The sequence below is a fragment of the Onychomys torridus genome, chromosome X (genome assembly GCF_903995425.1).
Source record: "Onychomys torridus chromosome X, mOncTor1.1, whole genome shotgun sequence".
NCBI classification, from domain to species: Eukaryota; Metazoa; Chordata; class Mammalia; order Rodentia; family Cricetidae; genus Onychomys; species Onychomys torridus.
Window position 1 is genome coordinate 96,133,384 of NC_050466.1, and position 23,516 is coordinate 96,156,899.

Consider the following 23,516-nt stretch of genomic DNA (forward strand, 5'->3'; position numbering starts at 1 on the left):
ACTTCATTCACTGGAAACTCCAACACTTGGTTCCGACTCAGGGTACTCCTTGCCCTTTCTTCCCCACCGCTCTAGAAAATTCTGTGCCTTACTGTAACCTACTTGCAGGATACCCTCTTCCCACCACACCTCCAACTCCCCAAAGAGGACTTCAAGATAGTTATTATGAATATATTGAAGGTCTTTAAAGAGGATATAAATGAAGCCCTTCGTGAGGTCTGTGAAAACACAAGCATGAAATAATAAGTACAGTTCAAGACATGAACATAGAAATAAAAGCAATAAAGAAAACGCAAATAGATGTACCATGAGAAATGAAAAATTTAGGAATTAAACTAAAACCTCAGTAGTAAGCCTCACTGGCAGATTACAAAAGAATGGAGAGAGAATCTCAGGCAGTGAAGACAGGATAGAAGAAACAAACACCTCAGTCAAATAAAATGTTAAATCTAAAAAGACCCAAGCACAACATCCAGGAAATCTGGGACACTATAAAAGACCAAATCTACAAATAAGAGGAGTAGAGGAAGGAGAAGAAACCCAGGTCAAAGGCAGAGAAAACTTTTTGAACAAAACCATAGAAAAAAGTTTCCTAATGTAACGAAGGATGTGCTGAAGCCCCACCCAGCCTGAGCTGGCCCAGCATAACTGCACTTCTCCCTGCTCTCCTCATCACCACACCCTGACCCATACCTCTGGTGGAAGACCTCTACCCCATCAGAGGCCAGGGCAGCTCCCTGAAAAGCAGGCAAGACATCCTCCACACCCCCTGATCTGCCTGTGCCTATGCAGTGTAACCCCCAGTGCCCCTCCTCTCCTTGGCACCTTAGCCTTGCCCACACCTCTGGCAGAATCCTCCTATCTCACCAGAGACCAGGCTGGCATCCTGAAAACCAGGTAAGACTGCCCCCCATCCCGCTTGTGGTCGCCTGGTATAATTCCAACTTCCCCTCCTCTTCTCATCACCATATTCCAGCCCACACCTCTTACAGCAGCCTTCTACCCCATCAGAGGCCAGGCCAGCTCGCTTAAAACCAAAGGCCAGGCCAGCATCCTGAACCCCAGAGGCAAAGCCTGTATCCTGAACCCCAAAGGACAGACCAGTGTCCTGAACCTAAGAGACCAGGCCAACTCCCTGAAAGCAGGCCTAAGCCTCCTATGCCTCTTGAAGCCAGATCAGCATCCTGAACCCCAGAGAACCCCCGGCCAGTTTAGAGGTCACACAGATAGCCAGAACTCCAGCCCCAAACTTGAGCAGCAACCCACTGCTGGACCAGAGGCCATTCAGGCTACCAGAAGCCCAGCTCCAACAGGAGTGGAGACCCTCTACTCAACCACAGGCACAGCAGCCAGTTGAATAAAGAGGAAACAGAAACCAAGGAAGTAAACACCCATTCAATAAAGGCAAACCCAGAAAACAACACCTAGACCTGTAATCATTCCCAAGCTAGATGCCTAAATGTAAATGTAAGAAAACTAACAACAATAGCTAGGGCAACATGGCACCACCAGAGTCCAGTCATCCCACTACAGCAAGCCCTGAATATTCCAACACAGCTGAAACACGAGAAAATGACCTTAAAAGCAACTTTATGATGGTGATAGAGGTCCTTAAAGGGGAAATGGATAAATCCCTTAAAGAAATCAAGGAAAAGACAGTAAAAAATTGGAAGAAATAAATAATCTCTTAAAGAATGTCAAGAAAACCAAGAAAAAAAAACAGTTGATGGAAACAAAACAGTTTGAAACCTGAAAAGAAAATAGAAGCAATAAAGAAAATGCAAACTGAGTGAATTCTGGAAATGGAAAGTCTAGGTAAGATAACAGGAACTATAGATACAAGCATTACTAACAGAATACAAGACATGGAAGAGAGAATATCTCAGGCATTGAAGACACAATAGAAGAAACGTGTACATTATATGTCAAAGAAAATGTTAAATTAAAAAAAAAATTCCTGACACTAAACAGCCCCCAAATCTAGGACATTCTAAAAAGACTAAACCTAAGAATAAGAGGAATAGAAGGAGAAAATTCCCAGTTTAAAGGCTCAGAAAATATCTTGAACAAAATCATAGAAGAAAATTTACCAGTCATGAAACAAGTCTCAACAGATACAAGAAAATTGGAATAACCCCCTGCATCCTGTCAGACCACCACAGATTAAAGCTGGATAACAACTACAACACTAATTGTAGAAAGCCTACAAATGCATGGAAACTGAACAGTGTTCAACTGAATCACCACTGAGTCAAGGAAGAAATAAGAAAGAAATTAAAGACCTCCTAGAATTCAACGAAAATGAGTGCATAACATACCCAAACTTGTGGGACATGATGCAAGTGGTGCTAAGAAAAAAGTTCACAGCACTAAGTGCCTACATAAAGAATTTGAAGAGATCTCACACTAGTGACTTAACAGCACACCTGAAAGCTCTAGAACAAAAAGAAGCAAACACATCCAAGATGAGTAGATGGAAGGAAATAATCAAACTAGGGGATTAAATCAATAAAACAGAAACAAGGAGAACATTACAAATAACAAATGAAACAAAGAGTTGGCTCTTTGAGGGAAAAAAAAAGGTAGACAAAGCCTTATCCAAACTAACTAAAAGGCAGAGAGGGAATATCCAAATTAACAAAATCAAAGATAAGGAGGGGGACATAACAACAGACACTGAGGAAATGCAGAGAACTGTTAGGTTATATTTTAAAAACCTGTACTCCACAAATTGAAAAGTAAAAGAAATGGGAAAAAAATTCTTGATAGATACCACATACAAAAATTAAATCAAGATTCGATAACAATTTGAAGAGACTTATAACCCCTTTTGAAATAGAAGCAGTCATTAAAAACCTCCCAACCAAAAAAAGAAAGCTCTGGGCCAGATGGCTTTAGTGCAGAATTCCACCAGACTTTCTTTTTTTTTTCCAGAGCTGAGGACCAAACCCAGGGCCTTGCGCTTGCTAGGCAAGTGCTCTACCACTGAGCTAAATCCCCAACCCCTCCAGCAGACTTTCAAAGAAGAGCTAATACCAATACTCCTCAAATTATTCCACAAAATAGAAACAAAAGAAACACTGCCAAATTCTTCTATGAGGACACAGTCACCCTGATACCCAAACCACACAAAGACTCAACAAAGAAAGACAATTAACAGACCAGTTTCACTCATGAATATTGATGCAAAAGTACTCAATAAAATACTGACAAACTGAGTCCAAGAACACATTGAAAAGATCATGACCAAGTAGGCTTCATTCCAGAGATGCAGGGATGCTTCAACATATGAAAATCTGTCAATGTAATCTACTGTATAAACAAACTGAAAGAAAAAATACACATAATCATCTCATTAAATACTGAAAAAAACCTTTGACAATATCCAACACCCCTTTATGAGAAAAGTCTTGGAGAAATCAGAGCTACTAGAGACCTAGGTCAACACAATAAAAACAATATACAGCAAGCTCACAGCCAACATCAAATTAAATGGAGAGAAATTCAAAGCAATTCCACTAAAATTAGGAACAAGACATGGCTGCCCACTCTCTCCATGTCTACTCAATATAGCACTTGAAGTTCTAGCTAGAGTTATAAGACAACTAAAGGAGATCATGAACAAAGAAGGAAGATAAAGCATCATTATTCACAGATGATATGATAGTATACATAGGCAACCTCAACCAGGGAAACTCCTACAGCTGATAAACACCTTTAGTAAAGTGGCTGGATACAAGATTAACAACAACAAAAAATCTGTAGTGCTCCTATATTCCAAGAAATAAATCAGGGAAACAACATCCTTCACAATAGCCACAAATAATATAAAATATCTTGGTGTAACACTAACCAAGCAAATGAAAGATCTGTATGGAAAGAACTTAAAGTCTTTGAAGAAAAAAACTGGAAAAGATATAAGATGGACAGACCTCCCATTCTCATGGATCAGTAGGATTAACATAGTAAAAATTGCAATCTTACCAAAAGCAATCTACAGATTCAACACAGTTCCCTTTAAAATCCCAACACAATTCTTTACAGAACTTAAAAGAACAATACTCAATTTCATATGGAAAAACAGAAACCCAGGATAGCTAAAACAATTCTGTACAATAAAAGTCCTTCCAGAGGTATCACCCTCCCTTAATTCAAGCTCTACTACAAAGCTACAGTAATAAAAACAGAATAGTATTGGCATAAAAACACATGGAGACAGGTGGATCAGTGGAATCGAATCAAAGACCCAGACATTAATCCACACACCTATGGACAGTTGATTTTCGAAAAAGAAGCTAAAATTATACAATGGAAAAAAGAAAGCACCTTCAACAAGTGGTGCTGGTCTAACAGGATGTCTATGTGTAGAAGAATACAAATAGATCCAAATCTATCACCCTGCACAAAACTCAAGTACAAGTCAAGAAAGAGCTCAACATAAATCCAGATACACTGAACATGATAGCAGAAAAAGTGGGATATAGCCTTGAATGCATTGGCACAGGGGACAATTTCCAGAACAGAACCTCAATAGTGTAGACACTAAGATCAACAATTAATAAATGGGACCCCATGAAACTGAAAAGCTTCTGTAAGGCAAAGGACACTGTCAACAGGACAAAACAGCAGCCTACAGAATGGGAAAAGTTTTTCACCAACCCCACATCTGACAAAGGGCTGACTTCCAAAATATATAAAGAACTCAAGAAACCAGACATCAGAAAACCAAATAATCCAATTAAAAAAATGAGCTACAGCTCTAAACAGAGAATGCTCAACAGAAGAAACTCAAGTGGCTAAGAAACACTTAAAGAAATGTTCAGCATCCTTAGCCATCAGGGAAATGCAAATCAAATCTACTCTGAGATTCTATCTTTCACCTGTCAGAATGGCTAAGATCAAAAACACAAGTGATAGCTCATTCTGGAGAGGATGTGGAACAAGGGAAACAAGCCTCCATTGTTGGTGGGAGTGTAAACTTGGGAGTGTAAACAGCCACTTTGGAAATATGGCAATTCTCTGAAAACTGAAAATTGATCTACCTCAAGATCCAGATAACTCTTTGGGATATACCCAAAGGATTCTCAATCATACCACAAGAATATTGCTCAACTAAACTTATAGCAGCTTTTTAGCCAGAACCTGGAAACAAACTAGACATCCCTCAACTAAAGAATAGATAAAGAAATTCAGTATATTTACATTTACATAATGGAGTATTACTCAGCTGTTAAAAACAATGACACCATGGTATTTGCAGGCAAATGAATGGAATTAGAAAAAAATCATACTGAGTGAGGTGACCCAGACACAGAAGAACAAACATGATTGGTGCCTAGCCCAACTGTCATCAGAGAGGCTTCATCCAGCAACTGATGGTAACAAATATAGAGACCCCCAGCCAAATATCAGGCTGAGCTTGGGGAATCCTGCTGAAGATGGGGATGAAGGATTGTAGGAGCCAATGGGGTCAATGACATTACAAGAAAATCCACAGAATCAGCTAACAGGAGCTTACAGAGACTGAAGAAACAAGCAGAGAGCCTGTATGGGACTGATTTAGGACCTCTGCATATATAAGTCAGTTGTATAGCTTTTTCTTGAGGGACTCCTAACAGTGGGAGAAGGGGATGTCTCCAACTATTTTTCTGGCTGTTGGGTACCTATTCCTCATACTGGGTTGCTCTATAAGACTTAATTACAAGCGGAGGTGCTTAGTCTTACTGCAACATGATATGGGAGGCCTGACCTTTTCTGAATAGAAATGCAGGAGGAGTGGATTGGAGTGGGATAAAAGGGAGGTGGGAGAGAGGGCCAGGAGGAGAGGAGGGAGGGGAAAATGTACTAGGGATGTAAAATAAGTAAATTTAAAATGAAAAAATAAAGAAGAATGTTCCTATAAAGGTACAAGAAGCACACAAAACACCAAATAGACTAGACCAAGAAGAAACTCCCCATAACACACAATTAAAACACTAAAAGTACAGAACAAAGAAAGAATATTAGAAGCTAAAAGGGAAAATGACCAAGTAACAATAAAAGCAGACCAGTTATAATAATAACTGACTTATCAATGGAGACTCTAAAAGCCATAAAGGGTCTGGACAGATGTTTACAAAGCTCTAAGTGACCACAGATGCCAGCTCAGACTACTATACCCAGTAAATTATCAATAAAAATCTACTATAGATAAATCTAGATCATATAATCAACTTATACAGCCCCACAAACCCTAGAGAAATAGTAGTAATTAAAATTTCTCAACCAAAAAAGCCCAGGGTCAGATGGCTTCAGAGCAGATTCTAGCAGACATTCAAAGAATTGACATCAGTACTTCTCAAATTATAATGAAAGAATACTGCTTAATTCTGTTTATGAGGCCATAATTATCCTGATATGTAAACCATACAAAAATTCAACAAAGAAAACTGCAGATCAATTTCCCTTATGAACACAAATGCAAACATTCTTAACCAAATGCTCTCAAACTGAATACAAAAACACATCAAAAAGATTATCTACCATGATCAAGCAGGCTTCATTCCAGAGATGAGGGATGACTCAACACACAGAAATCAATAAATGTAATCCACCACAAAAACAGACTAAGATACAAAACCTCATGATCATCTCATTAGATGAAGAAAAGGCTTTTGACAAAATTCAGCACCTCTTCGTCACAAAAGTCCTGGAGACACAGGCTTGGGGAATTGTCTGTGTAAGTGTGTGTCCCTGGGTGTATGTGCTTCTCATGTGCCTTCTTTCTGTTTCCTTCTGTTCATTTGCTTGTTCTGTTCTATTATGGTTTGTCTTCTTTTTTCTTTGTCTGTTTGTTTGTTTTCTAAAGAAAGAGAAAGAGGAGTGGAAATGGATGGGTGGGGAAGTCGGGGGGGGGGATCTGGGAGGAGATGAAGGAGGGGAAACCATGTTCAGAAGATATTGTGTGGGGAAAAAAACCTGTTTTCAGAATAAAGAGTAAAGAACAACAAATGATAGCCAGAATTTGTGAGAAAAAAATTATTTACCATTTGTAAGGATATAAATTAGTTATAGACCTTATAGCACCCATAATGGTGGTTCCTAAAAAAAACCCCTAAAGATACAATTAGCATATAATACAGCTATACCACTCCTGGGTATATACTTCTAGGAATTTAAGTCAGCACACAACATAAATACTGGCACATCATTTTATTTCAACACTATCCACAAGAGCTATGTTATAGAATTAGCCTCTATTTCCACCAACAGATGGATGAACAGAGAAAGTGTGGTAAATATACACAACAGAGAATATTCAAGCACAAAGAAGAACAAAATTATGTTAATTTTCAGGAAAATTAATGGAAATGGAGATCACTGTTAGGTGAAATACACTAGAATCAAAAAGACACATACACCATTTTTCTCATGAAGAATTTAGGTTTTAAAAGTCATAAATAAGAAACACTGTTCAAAACATATAAGTAGTCATCAAAGAACAATGTGGATAAATCATATATACTACACATGCATTCTACCAACTGAGCTACATCCTTAGAACCTCAGGGGAGTGTCTTACTCCAGTTCTCAAAGTTAATTAACAGCAGAACAGGATTGGAAATTCAAATATGTTTATTTAATCCAAGTCATTTTCCCAATTAATTGCATTCCTGAAATCTGACTAATCACAAAATCAGCTTGAAGGAACATAATGTACCTTCATAAGGAAAATGTAGAGAAAAGGGTATTTGTATGTGTGTGTGTGTGTGTGTGTGTGTGTGTGTGTGTGTGTGTGTGTGTATTTTATTGGTAGAATGTAAATTAGTATGGCCATTATGGAAAACAGTATAATGGTTGCTCAAAATCTTAAACTGCCATTTGACTGAGTAATTTCACTATGAGTTACATATTCCAAGGAAATGAAAATAATATGTTAAAGAGACATAGGTACTCTCATACTCATTGTAATAACATTCATGAGAGCCATGAGATAGAAACAACTTAGGTGTCTATCAACCAATGAATAGAAAAAAGACCATGTACTATATATAAAATATGATTTATTCCACCTAAAGAATAAAATTCTATCATTTGCCTCAACATGGGTGGAACAGAAAATGGTAAGTGGAGTAAGCTATGCAGAGAAAGTCAGACACTTTAGGTGGGACACCTTGCACAGCCTTGATGCAGGGGTAGGGGCTTGGACCTGCCTCAACTGAATTGAATGGACCAGGCTTTATGGACTCCACGTGGGAGGCCTTACCTTTTCAGATGAGGGGATGGGAGGTAGGATGGGGTGGGAAGGCTGGCAGGGAACAGGAGGAGGGATGAGAAAGGGGACCTGTGGTTGGTATGTAAAATGAATAAAAACCTTTCTTAATTAAAAAAGTCAGGTACTGTATAGTATCAATCATATACGCAAACTGAGGGTAGAACAGTGGTTATCAGAGGCTGAATAAGACTGGGTTACAGAAAGGTTGATAAATTAGTACCAAATAACAATAAGACTGGAACAAGAATTCCTGATGCGCTATAGTGCAAAGGAGTAAGTATAGTAACAGTAATGTATTGTGTATTTCTAAACACTAGAAGAAAGGATTTTCCATTTTTCAAACCATTAATAAATATCAGATGTTTGAGAATATATGTGGACATTGATTTAAACATTATATAATATATGTAGCAAAATATGTTAGCCAAATATTATGTACTTTTTGTTTAATGTTTTAATAAGATAAGAGCATTAGCAAACATGTGGAAACAAGCTTTAGATTCTACATGTGTGATCCAATAAAATCACTAGAATTCCAAAGTACTCTAGGTGCTAGGTAACATTATCCTCTAAAACATTCTCAAAAATCTGCAGGGAGAGCAGTAGCAAGCTGCCTACCTTCATCTGAGATACAGTGTGCTTCTATAAGGTAAGATGATTTATATTCATAAAGCCATTACATTTTGACAACAGGACATTTGTTGTTTTGAGACGGGTTTCCACTATGTAACCCAGGCTGGCCTGAAAGTTACTCCACAGCACCAGCTAGTCTTGACCTCATAGAAATCTTGAAGCATGTGTCACTACAGCCAGATCAAGTCATTTTTAAGAACCCATTCCAAGTAAAGAAATGATTCTTACCTGGGGTGTTGTTAGGGTTGTAGTGCTACTCATTGTATCTTCCATTTGTTGCGTTTGAACATCCAATGTTTCAAACTGGTGTTCAAATTTGTCCATTAAGGCAGAAATCTATAAAGACATAGTCATAAGCAAAATGTATCCTGAAAAGATGCTATCTGAACATCAAGTAACAATGGTAATTGTTTATGTTTTTACCTTTTCAAGGTTCATACTCCTCAATGTAGCATCCATAGACTTAACTACACCTGCCATGGACTTTGTCACCTATTTGGAATATAAAACTGATTTAGTAACATGGACATTTTGTAATCTTTTATGTATTATTTAATGTATCAACTTAGGAAACTTGTCTATTACTTCCTTAACACTAATACCACAATCTGTATCTAGGTCTAGGTACTGTCTGTTTTATATTACTGACACGTCTTAGTAGACAGCTAATAAGACAGCTGAAAGTCCACTGCCAGAATCTCTTTCCTTACTAAGTCTAATTTTCCATGAAGTCCTTTATTAACACTATCTAATACCTTGTAATAGACTCAGCTGTGTTAAACTTCAGTCAAGTGTTACTTTACTGACAGACACTTAGTCTTACCTTGCCCATTGTTACTGCAGTTTGAACTCTGGCTGCCACAGCATCAACCCTAGCACTCATTCTCAAGAAATTGATTGCTTGGTTTTTTTGACGGATTGCATTTTCAGCATGTATTCTTGCAACTTCTGTATTGCCTTTCTGGATGGCCTGTTTTAAGCAGAAGGAACATATTGTTGAAGAAAAATAGCAAACTAAGGCACTGGTGAAGACAAAGAGCCAAAGTACAGCTATTTTTTAAAAATTAAATGATAGCAAATAAACTATAGTCTATAAGAGGTCTTAATTAGCCTTTTGACAGCTAATTATTATAACAGTTAAATAATAATGTACATTCCTATTCTCTTTTAATATCATGATTATAAAATACACATGTATTTACAGTTTAAGAAATTAGAATATGCTGGACATGGCACATGCTATTAATTCCAGCATTCAGGAGGCAGGAACAACCTAACTCTGAGCTTGAGGCTAGCCTTGTCTACATAGCAAGTTCCAGGCCAGTCAGGGCTACACAGTGAGACCTTGCCTAAAAAATTACAATAGAAACTAAACGTTAAAAGTGGCTCCTAATTATATCACAATGCTATTTTCATCGTTAATATTTTAGTACATACTATATTAATATATAAACACATTTATTACTATATAGTTTGTAACAAAAGCAGGCACATTGAATGCAGAGCTTTGAATCTTGTTTTCTCTCATGCTAAAAACATTAAGTTAAGAATGTAACTACATCACTTCTAAGAGTTACATCAACAAATGTCATTGTAGTGAAAGAATTACTGATCACAATAAAATCATTCTACATGTTACACAGACATTAAGCAGTTTCTGTATGATTTTACTGAATATGCATATGAAAACACTGTTTATCAGGAATCCAGCCTTTTTGATATAATATATCAGATCAGGGATAAAGTTAAAAGAAAACCAAATTTACCTGAAGAAAAAAAATCATTGAGTAAACAGTTCAGATAACACAATGAAGCAATATAGGTAGTACAGAAATAACAGAAATTCAAGAATAAGATCCTAATTCTTCAATAAAATAAATAGCAATTTTATAACTCTCCGTGTGTGTGTGTGTGTGTGTGTGTGTGTGTGTGTGTATCTTTACACACTTTCCAAATGTTTTCATAAGACAAATACCTGAATATTGAGTTACTGAATACAGACATATATTCAAATTTAATTATACTCCCTCTGATGCTTATAACAATTTCTTCATCTAGAATAGCACTATTGCATTATTCACAGGTAATCAACATAGGATATTATTATTGTAGTCCATCATGATCTAAGAAGTTAAATGTAGTCCCTCTCCATGAGATGGAACCCACACCTGACATTGCTTGGATGACTAAGAACTTGAGACTAGATAGGCCAGGGGCTTTGGGGAAAACCAAATGCTACTGTTCTACTAGAGGCAGGTAGCAATAAAATGGCTCCTAATGACTGACATTCTGCTGTCTTCATAGAGCAGTGCCTTGCTCAGCTCAGAAGATCCTTGCTGCAGCAATGGGAACAAATGCAGACCCACAGCCAGACATTGCACAAAGTGAGTGACCATGGAAAACTCAGCCCCAAATGGGATTTTCTACAGAATCCCTCCTTTAAAACACAGGGAATCTCATGAAAGAGGAGGCAGAAAAAGTGTAAGAGCCAAAGGGGATGTAGGACACCAAGGAAACAAGGCCTTCTAAACACAATAGGACTGACTTACATATGAACTCACAGAGACTATGGCAGTAGATACAAGGCCTGCATGGGTCTGTACCAGATTAGGTCCTAGAGCTGACAGAAGTGGACACCCCCTAGGCCCAACCAGAGGTGAATTCCAATTGATAATTACTTGCAAATAAAAATTAGTATTCTCCAAGGGAGTCTCACTGAGGGAAAAACACTCTTAAGGGTAGGCCCCATGCTGAGCAGTAGATGGCCAACAGAAAATGAACTCAATGGCATCTTTGGAAGTTCTTTGTCTCATAGTGTAGTATCAAGGCATTTTTTAAAACACCTTACATGCCCTTTGCATATATATTAGGCTTCCGGTTTTGTTTTTGTAGGATATCTGTATGTGTGACTATGTGTGTCTCTAGATCTGTGTTTCTTGTGCTGCTGCTTCTTGTTATTTTCTTCCTGTTTATTTTGTTCTATTCCAATCTGTCTATTTTGTTTTATTTTATTGTATTAGTATTCCCTAGCTGCTTGCTTGCTTTCTAATGAGACAGAAATGGGGTGGATCTGGATGGGAGGGGATGTGGGGAGGGACTAGAATGATTTGGGAGTGGAGAATCCATAACAATAAAAGGAAAAAAAGCAGTACCTCATTGAATTCCTTTGATAAAAAGGATTGATTATAAGTTTCGGACCAGGCTTGGGAAGCACAAGCAGCCACGGAGGCTGGAGGTGAACTGCACGCAGCCTAGCTGCAGGCTGTGGGGTTCAGGACACGTTAGGCACCACTTGAAACAAGAGCCAAAAGGGTGTATATATGAATATATATCAATTTATTAATGGGTGCTATGGGAAAACAGACTCACAGATACATGATAAGGTAGATCCAGTTGCAGAGTCCCTCCATTTTGGGGCAGGTGTGGGGGGGAAGTAAATGGAACTAGCCAGTCCAGTCTCCAACCATATTAATAGAAAGGGCACGCCCTCCACCCCGCCCCCATCCCACCCCCACCAGTTTTAAGCAGTCACACACCCAGAAAACAAACAAACAAACAAACAAAACCACGCTCTATTAGGCCAGCTACCCTAAGGTCATTGGCAGAGCAAATTCACACAGCAGAATATGCTCGTGAGTATATGGTAATCAATATATTAATCAATATATTCAGGAATCAATATAGAGGTTCCTTAAAAATTAAAAATAGAATTAGCACATGATCTGGTTTTACTACTCCTGGGAATACACCTGAAGCCAGCATGCAATACTGTTTACTATGGTACTATTCACAATAGCCAACTCACAGAATCACTTTAGATGCTTACCCATAGATACATGGATAAAGAAAATGTGGTATTTACACATATTGGAGTACAGTTCAGTCATAAAGGATACAGTTATGACATTTGTACAAAAATGTCATAAAAATATTATGAAGTGGGCATCATTAATGGTAATTTTAATAAGTGAGACTCAGAAAGAGAACACATATTTTCTCTCAAAAGCAGAATTTGGATTTGTTTTTAAAGATATGGAAGTAGAATGGGGCGTTTTGTTGGAGGGACAAGGAGGAGGAAGGAGAAAGGCAAGTGAGGGTAGTAGGGAGTGTATATAACATATAATATATATTAATACATATAATATTTAACATATTATATATGTACATATAACTGAAGTATATTACATGCAGGCATGGAAAAATGTTTTGTGATTTTTATTTTAAGACAGGGAGAAAAAGGGAGGGAGAGGGAGAGAGAACATAATGTTGGGAAGGTTGTTAGGTGGGAAGGATCTAGGGGAAGTTGGGGAAGAGGAAAAATATCAAAATATATTACAGAATAAACATTTAATAAAAATGAAAAAAAATATAACATAACCTATTATCTTTTACATTATATAAAGTAGTTTTATACTTGTTCTAAGTATTTTGCATGTATTCATCTTTTAGAGTTATTCTGATTAAATAGCTATGTATTTGTTACATGTAATGTTACTTTTCCTATATTGCTGACTAGTATTTTATTTTATATGTGATTATAGATTTTAAATAGATGTCTCACTTATTTATTTTACTGTGCTCTAAATGTCACTTTTACCTCATGGTAATTTCTTATGGTTTTGAATAGCTTCATTTCTGACATTTAAATACCCATTAAATTTGTTGCTCACTTGAATGAAATATCTAGGTTTTTTTAAAAAAGATCATTGATCTATATTCCTACTACTTTAGAATATTTTAATTTTGATATAGAATCTCCTTAAATTATCCAGGGTGGCCTTGAACTTTCGGTCCTTCTGCCTGAGCCTCCTGAATAGCTGAATCGCTGGGATTGCAGGCATGTATTGCAAACATGTTTTCCTCTCATTCAGGAAGTATCTATTATCTTCCAACAATAATTGCTTCCTTGACTGAAGCATTATCTCTTTTAATATAATCATGGGTTTTTCTGTTTGATGCCTAATTACCTTTGTTGATCTTAGTTAATTAAAATTACTACAAAAGAAACACCTGCATGCGAATACAGCATTAAAGAAGAAAATAATATCGTATTTTAAAAAGACTTTCTCTCAATTCAGTTAGTCTCTCTGATGGCCTAGCATCTAGCAGATGCAAGACAGCATTTTAGGCAGTGCAGGTTTTGGAGTGAACCCAAAGAAATCCCTGGGTTATTATGGAACATACAATCCAAACAGAGAGTCTGATAATAAGCAAAACAATTCAAATAGAAAATGGTAAGGGTGAGAAAAAAGCAGTAGGTGTCAGGGAGGGAAATGAAGATATGACAGTAAGGAAAAAAGGCTATGAATTAGAAAGAGAATAAGGAGGCATGTGAGATGACTTGGAGGGAAGAAAAGGGAAGGGAGGGATAATGTAATTATAATTTCAAAAGTTTTAAAAATTATTTCAAATATCAAAGTTAGGACCATGGTTCTTGAATTTTCAGACCTGAGTAGGGCCATTTAACATAGGGAGATGTGAGTGAGCATATGAAATAGAAAAAGGTTTCTATCTTAGGTGGAAGAACAAGGCAGGCCAGTCCCATGGCAGAAACCTACCTACCAGTGAGAAGACTGCAAACATGTACTGACACAGCAGAAGGGGCAACACAGTTCAAGTCTACCAAGGGAAATCAGAAAATAAGGCCAGTAATAAATCAAATATGGCATTGGAGCCATTTTAAAACCCTGACTGACATTTGACTTGACGGTAAGAGATCACAACATAGTTCTGAGCGGAACACTGACCTATGACTTCTCTTAAAATACTTCCTCTGGCTGCTGTGTTAAGATTACTTTTATGGGGGTTGAAGGATGTAGCTCAGCAGTTCAGTAGTAAAGTCCTTGTCTAACAGGAGTAATTGTTATTGGGCTTGATTCCTAATACTGGGAGAAAAACAAAACCCTAAAACAAAATCATTATGGGAACAGGGTCAAAACAGAGGCCAAAACAAAGAGGCTAACGGAAGCTTGTTTACAATAAGTGAGGTCAGATAAGGATGGCCTGGGTGGAGATGGGTACACTGGACTTGGTAAGAAGTGATCAGATTCCAAAGACCTTTGAAAGATTTTCCAAGGCTCAGATGTAGTGTATGAAACAAGAGGTTAAGCATAATGCTGTTCTATGACTGTTTGTTTTGTATGAAAGACAGAAAATGCCTTACAGGCACACCAGGAACGCTGTACTGCAGGATGTCACATAAGGAGCCCTGTTTCAAGTTGGATTTTTCCCTTGGTTATCCAAGTAGAAACAATAAAGAAGTTAAAACAGGAGTCTTCAGTTCAGGTATACAGGCTAAGCTAGAGTTATCCTGTTTCAACTTCTTTATTGTTTCTGGGAACAGGCCTTAGCAGAGAAGAGGAGCAGACTCCCTTTCATTCTTAGAAGCATGGCTAGTTCACCTATTTTTAAAGGAGGAAAAGGACACACTATGGCAACTGATGTACAGTGATCTAACATTTTTCTGTTAACTAGAAAGCAAGAGCACCAGGCAAATCTGAGAATGAGAAAGGGGGATCTTGAAGTTTACAAAGAGAGAGGTCATGATGTGGCCACTGAAGTGAATGCTAGAATAAATAGATTAAGGAAATCTATTGTAACCCATCGCCATATCATGGTAATTCTCCTAAGTCCTTTCACATCTAGTAATTGAGAAAGATGTTTTAAAAAATCAAGCATACTCGTCTGCAGCATTTTGCTAAAATCTATCCTAAGGATACAATCAGAAAACTCCACAAAGATTTATGTGTAAGAATGAGGTATTTAAAATATCAAAAGAGGTGGGCAGTGGTGGCACAGGCCTTTAATCCCAGCCCTTGGGAGGCAGAGGCAGGTGGATCTCTGTGAGTTCATGCCAGCTTGGTCTACACAGGTAGTTCTAGGACAGCCAGGGAAATACAGAGAAGCCCTGTCTCAAACAAACAAAAATAGAAAAAAATTGCCTGGCAGTGGTGGTGCATGCCTTTAAACTCAGCACTTGGGAGGAAGTGGCAGGTGGATCTCTGTGAGTTCAAGGCCAGCCTTGAGTTGTTCCAGGACAGTCAAGGCTGTTACAAAGTGAAACCTTTTTTGGAAAAAAAAACAAAAAAAAATTTTTAAAAAAATCTATATATATTAGGAATTAGGACTGGAGAAGCAGCTGAATTATTGAGTATTTGCCTAATATGTGCAATGCCCTAGGTTCAATCCCCAGTACTACAGATAAAAGAAGAAAACACCCAAACAGCCATTAATTAGATATCCAAAGATAGAGGAATAATTGAGAAAATTATAATATATCACATGACAGAATAGTGTTTTATAAATAGAAAAAGACTGCAGATAATTAGCTACTGGCATGGGGGGCAAGCTCACAATTTAATAACAACAACAGGAATATGTAAGACATTTTTTTTCTCCCCTCCAAGTACTAATAGCTATTGTGGATCAGGTACTAATGCTAAATTATCTAGCAAGAGATGTTCCCTACAAGTATAAGGAAACAAAAGAGTAAATAAACCATATACGATACGTAACAAAAATAAAATGGGTGATCTGATGGGGTAACAAGGTGGACTGAACTATTTTCAGCTAGGTAGTTAGGGACAATCTCTTGAAAATAAATGCCATTTAAAGTGATGACTAAGAGGAACCAGCTCTACACATATATGGGAGAAAAAAAAATCTGTCTAGGACAAAGTTAAACCTAAAGATAAGGCTGAGCTGTATGTGCTAAGATACCCACTGTGTTCTGGGCAACATTAAGGAGATGAAACTGGATGTAGGTATAATCCATCAGATAGGGCCTCCTAGGACTCTAGGATTTACATTAGGTGTGTTGTAAGGGCTCTTGGAAGCTTTAATTAATCATAGTATACTGACTATAATGACCACTATGGCTAGCTACCTGGGAAGAAATGGCCAGAGAGGGCAATTGTAGATACAGATAAACTAGCTGAGAGGTAGGGCAAGTGGGGCAACAGCTGAGAGCTCAGACAGAAAATGATGTGGTCTGGTTTAGGGTTGAGTGACAGAAGTGGTAAGACCTAGTCAAGTTCAGGATATATTTTGAATATAGACCAGTTGTGGACAACAAGTAAACTAAAACAAAGTAACAAAGGCTCTCTGGCTTCTGGCTTGCACAAGACCATGAGTTCTTCACTGAAATAAAAAATAATGAATCAGAAACAAGTAATGTTTTTATGTATACAAAAAGCTCAAATTGAGCATTTAATCCCACCAGCAAGATATGCCAGTGCACTAATGGTACAAAAGTTGTGGAAGTAAACAACTACCATCAGATTTGATTTAAGGCACAGTCTGTGACATGGAATCCTTATCCAACACTGCCTGGGAGTGGAGGGGGACAAGACAACAAACAGAGACTTAATAGACCCATTGTTGTAGATTTTTTTTGTCTCATTGCTTTCTTTGGGCATTTTGTTTACTTGTATACTATAGTTTCAATTTTATCTTTTTATTGATTGTAGGTGTGTGTATATTTCTCATCCTATTTTTTAAAAATTATTTTTTAAAATTTGTCTGTTTGATGTCTATAGAGTGTGAGAAAGAAGGCATGGAAGTGGATGGATGGGAAGAATCTGGGAGGAATTGGTGGATAGGAAACCATAATAAGAATATATTATATAAAATTTTCAATAAAAGTAAAATAAAAATGGGGAGTGGAACTGTATACCTAGAGTCCTCTAAAGAAGAAACAAAAAAAATGGCTAGGAAATATTTTTTTAAATGTTCAACACCCTTAGCCATAAGAGAAATGCAAATTAAAATTACTTTGATGTTTCATCTTACCCCAGTCAAAAACCAAAACAAAACAAAAACCAGAATAACAAATGGATGCTATTCACTATTGGTGAGGGTGCAAACTGGTACAGCCATTATGGAAATCAGTGTGGAGGTTCTTCAAAAAGCTAGCAATAGATCTATCATGTGATTCAGCTATCCTACTCTTTGTCATATTCCCAAAGGATTCATACCCTACTACAGAGATATCCTACTACTACATATCCTACTACTCATCCGTGCTTACTGCTTCCTAGTCATAATGGCTAGGAAAAGCAAACAGCCTAGATGCCCATCAACTAACAAATAGATAGAAAATACAATTCATTTGTCACAAAATTCCAGGTAAGTGAGTGGAGCTGGAAATAATCATTCAGAATGAGGCAACCCAGACCCAGAAAGACAAATGTCACCTGTTCTATCTCATATATGGATGACAGCTTTGAGATTTTAGATACATTTGTTTAAATTAGTGAACCCACAGAAGTCAAGAAACTAGTCGGCAGACTTGGGAGGAGGCTATTAAGGGAAGGATGATAGAATGCAGGTGGCATGAAGGACAGGGAACAATGGAGCAAGAAGGATAGAATAGGGGAGAGGATAGCAAGGCAAACTACAGGAAGGAGTATGGGGCAAGGTAATGAACACAAAAGACCTTTGTTATGCTGACTAGATTTATGTCTATTTGACACAAACTCGAGTCATTTGAGAAGAGGAAATCTTGATTGAGAAATTGCCTCCACAAGCTCTACAGGCTGGCACAGCTTTAATTAATGATTGATGGGGGAGGGGCCAGCCCATTGTGGGTGGAGCCACCTCTAGGCTAGTGGCCCTGGGTTCTATAAGAAAGCAGGCTGAGGAAGCCACATGGAGCAAGCCAGTAAGCAAGAACCCTTCATAGCCTCTGCATCAACTCCTACTTGTAGGCTCCTGCCTTGTTTGAGTTTCTGTCCTGACATCCTTTGGTGAACAGTGACAGGGAAGTGTAAGCCTAATAAACTCTTTCCTCTCCAAACTGCTTTTGGGGCATGTTATTTTGTCGCAATAGAAATCCTAAATAAGACATTAGGGGAAAAATATAAGGAAACCTATTATTGTAGAAGTATCCTAAAAATATACACTTTAAATCGAGTGCCCTATACTGGGGACAAGAAGGGATGCTTGCCTTCTGGATGCTTCTCCCAAACACCACAGGGTATGAAGCAAAAAATCCAGTGTCAGATATGAATTACCTCCTTTCTATTTGTTATCAATGGAGTCTGACAGATACCCTCCTCCCTCACGAAATTATAAGCTACTGTCACTGATCTTTATTAATTTCTTGATCTTTATTAATTTCTCGATTTTGAATAGTAAGACCTTATTGCAAAAGACTCCACACCCTTGACTTGCTTGATGCTTCATCCTACTGGTTAGCTTTTATAGTAGAGAAGTGCTATGCATGCTATGGAAGGAATAAAGTAATTAATAGTCTTACTTAGCACTGCTACCCAAAGTGAGTGGCCTGGCAAGAAATGTCTATAGGTTCCACAGTGATATGAATGATATGAGAGTAACCAATCAGTTTGTGATTAGATTTAAGATTGTTCCACTAGATGGAACTCATGCCTGGCACTTGGTACCAAGAGCCTACAGCTGGGTAAACCAAAGGTTCCAAATGGAGACTATTATTCTGAATACCATTATTCTTAATACTGTATGAATACAGTATTAAATTTATTCTTAAATTGTTGTCTTTATAACCATAGATCAGTGCAATTCTCAATTTTCTTCAGAGGACCTTTTTCAGAAGATAGTGTTTAGCAGGCTTTCTCAGACTGCCAGCCCCCAAATCACAACACTAAGACTTACTATTAGTTATGAATGCTCAGCCTTATCTTACGCTTGTTCCACTAGCTCTTATAACTTAGATTAATCTGTTTCTTTTCATCTATGTTTTGCCTTGGGGCTTTTTACCTGTCTTTCATTCTGTATGTCCTACTCCATGTCTGTCTGGCTAGCAGCTGCCTGGCTGGCCCCAAGTGTCTCCACATTTTTCTCCCACATTTATTCCTCTTGTTCTCTCTGGAGCCTAGATCCCTCCTACTACTTATTCTCTCTGCCTGCCAGCCCCACCTATCCCTCTACTGCCTAGCTATTGGCCATTCAGCTTTTTATTGTCCTTCTACTGCCTAGCTATTGGCCATTCAGCTTTTTATTGTCCTTCTACTGCCTAGCTATTGGCCATTCAGCTTTTTATTGTCCTTCTACTGCCTAGCTATTGGCCGTTCAGCTTTTTATTGTCCTTCTACTGCCTAGCTATTGGCTGTTCAGCTTTTTATTGGACCAGTCAGGTGCCTTAGGTAGGCCAGGTGAAAGAGCAACACATCTTTGCCTTGTTAAACAAATATAACATAAACAAATGCAACACATCTTTGTCCAGTTAACAAATGCAGCATAAACAAATGCAACACATCTTTACATAGTTAAAGTAGTATCCCACAACAACAGTGATTAATACAAAGACAACTAGTCAGTGTGAACAAAATGAGAGACCAGGGAGTACTCAGCCCTAAATGATACATCTATATCATACACCCCCACTCCAAGGCTCAAGGATCATTGTGAAGGAGTGGGCAGAGAGAATAAGAGTCAGAGGCAGCGGATGAGTAGAGTGAAACAGAATTATCTACATATGACAGGGCCACATGAACTCACAGAAACTATTGAGTGCATGCACAACACCTGCCCAAGAACAAGGAAGAAAAACTCCCCAGCCAGGGTTGGAGAGGGAATCACAAAGTCCCACCTCTAGTTGAGGAGCTATACACAACTGATGGCTGCTGGGAAAGAAGAGTCAGTTTTCTTCAGGGATGTGGCTCAAGAGGCTATGTGCCAATAGACAGCCCTACACTTATGCAATATGGGCATTGCCAAGTAGACTTTTGGGTTTAAAGAGAAAGCAGAAGAAATTAAGAAGGAATAGTGGATGGGACATGGGAGGAACTGAAGGGGAAGGAATGGGAGTGGTTTAACCAAAACACATCATATGTATGTATGTATGTAATTCTCAAACAAAAAGAAAATCATACAAATACATATTTATAAACAGCTAATTATCCCCCACATCTCGCCCTCTGCCACCACCCCCCAAACTAGTCTCTCTGGATATGGAAGACAGTTGCTTGGCTCGAACTGTTTGGGAGGCACCCAGGCAGGGGGATCGGGATCCGTTCCTGGTGCATGGGCAGGCTTCTGGAATCCAGTGCCTGTGGTGTGACACGTTGCATAGCCTTGGTGCAGTGGGAAGGGGCTTGGACCTGCCTAGGCTCAGTGTGCTGGGCTCTGCTGACTCCCCATGAGAGGCTTTGATTTGGGGGATGTGGGGCTGCAGGGTGGCTTGGGAAAGAGGGCTGGGGGTGGGAGGAAGGAGGAGAGGAGATCTGTGGATAGTATGTGGAGTAGAAAATTTCCTAATAAAGAAAAAAATGAAAAAAATAAGCAGCTAATTAACATAGCATGCTTAGAAATATTATCCTTCAAAAGTTTTACTTCTAAATCTGGGACTTGCTTTAGTAACTTGGATTTAGGGATAATATCCAGAACTTCTAAAAATGGCTTATAATCCAAGCAATACATGGCATAATAAAATCAGCAAACAGGGCTAGGCAGTGGTGGAGCACTCCTTTAATCCCAGCACTCAGGCAGAGTCAGGCAGATCTCTGTGAGTTCGAGGCCAGCCTGGTCTACCGAGCGAGATCCAGGAAAGGCTCCAAAGCTATGCAGAGAAACCCTGTCTCGCAAAACCAATAAATGAATAAATAAATAAACAAAACAAACAAATAATAAAATCAGCAAACAGGTTTCAAGAGAAAACTATTTTTTTTACATGAAAAAAGGTACTGATAATTAAAAAAAATTTAAACATTCTTGGCCACTAGGGAAATGAAAATCAAAACAAAACTGAAATTTCACCTTAGCTGTTCAGAATTACTATCATTAACTAAACATCATTAAATGCTAATGAGGATGTGGAGAAAATGGAACCCTTATATACTGCTGGTAGGAATGTAAATTATTTGAGTCACTGTGGAAATGAACTTGGAGACATCTCACATAAGACTCAGCCACTCCATCCCTGAGGATGTACTCAAAGGACTTTAAATCAACATATAGCACAGTAATTTGCATACCCATGTTTATTGTAGCAGTACTCACAATTGCCAAGTTATTGAATTAGTTTATAGACCCACATAGGTTTCCTAGTGAATACTTACTCAGAGTCTGAGAATCAGAGCTTGCTTTACCCAGCAGGGCTGCATAAGGGAATGATTTGATCTCAGGCATGGTTACCAGGTGTTTGTAAGGGTCTACACTTCACTGTGCGGTGTGCTTTGATCTAGCAAAGGAGAGGTCTTTTGTTCCACCTCTTGGCATTGTTATAAAACCCCCATTTGAAGAGGCAGAAGAGACCGTTGGGTTTTGATCCAGGTCCTCCCAAAGCTATCCTGTGTTTCTGTCTTTCTCCTCTTTGATATCTTTCTATCTAATATATTCTTATCCCTCTCTCCTCATAGGAACCCTGGAAAAGGTGGGAGCTGGCCTCCCACAGGTTAGGTATCCACCAACAGATGAAAAAAAACTCCATTTTACACACACACACACACACACACACACACACACACACACACACACACACACACACACACACACACACACACACACACACACACACACACACACAATTTAGCCACAAAGGAGGATGAAATTGTATAGCCAGGTGGTGGTAGACACCTTTAATCCTACACACAGGAGGCAAAAGCAGGTGCATCTCTGTGAGTTTGAGGCCAGCCTGGTCAACAAAGTGGGTTCCAAGACAGCCAAGGCTGTTACACAGAAACCCTGTCTCACAACAACAAGAAGAATAACAACAAAAATGGATGTAAGTGAAGAGCATAATAGTAAGTGAAATAAGTCAGCCTCAGTGTAAGCCTATTTTCTCTCATTGTAGATCCCAGCTCTTATATAGATACACAATTCAAAACTGCATATAGGGCATGAAAGTAGATGTGAGACTATCTGAGGGAAATGAACAGGAGTTGGAGGGGGAATAAAAGGAAAGGCATGGCATGGATTCTGTTAAAATACATGACAAACCTATCTGAAAATGTCTGCAGAACCCATCAGTATGTACAATGGATATATATTGGTAAAAAATGTTTCACTGTGCCTGAATTGTTTGTGCAAACAGTGGTATTTTGTGTCAGATACCATCCAGTGATCTGGAATTCTGGCATAGTCTAGGCAACAAGTCCCAATATAACTGATTACTAATAAAACCTCTGTGTCCAGAGCTTCTGTTAGGCAATGTTTCATGTGTGTTATGACTAGCTGAAAAAATTAAGCTTCCCACAATGTGACTCCACTGAGAAAGAACTCTTAGAACTGTGAACTTGAATCTCCCAGTTTACCCGGTAGCATAATAGGTTTCTTTGTTGAGTCTGCTTTGAATCCTTTTACTACATCCCTGTGGTAAACTACCTACTGTGTCCTATGACTCCCGCTAATAAGTATGACAGCACAGTATACATTAATTATATGCAATATTTAGATATATACCTTAGAAAGTATACATGTTAAAATCATCCAAAAGAAGGAATATTTTATACATGGGCTTTTCAATAAGAATGAAATTACCTAAAAGGACAGTTTTTATTTGAAAGTAACATAAGAATTACACAAGTCTGTAAGCTATTTTTGCATATATAAATAGCCAAAAACATAAAGCACAATAAGGAAGGCACTATAAACTATGTAGGATAGTGATTTATCTAAAGAGACTCCACAATTAACTACCTTCTATATCTAT

General features: G+C 38.2%; 1 protein-coding gene across 1 annotated transcript in view; it reads right to left on the minus strand.

Annotated features, from left to right (window-relative positions):
* Positions 1 to 23,516, minus strand: part of LOC118573584 (charged multivesicular body protein 1b-2) — a 45,454-nt gene that overhangs the window by 11,573 nt on the left and 10,365 nt on the right. Inside the window, exons 3-5 of the mRNA XM_036173866.1 lie at positions 9,711 to 9,857; positions 9,311 to 9,379; positions 9,116 to 9,223 (exon numbers count right to left, since the gene is read on the minus strand). Of these exons, the coding sequence (XP_036029759.1) occupies positions 9,116 to 9,223; positions 9,311 to 9,379; positions 9,711 to 9,857 (324 nt within the window). The remainder of the gene's footprint in view (positions 1 to 9,115; positions 9,224 to 9,310; positions 9,380 to 9,710; positions 9,858 to 23,516) is intronic.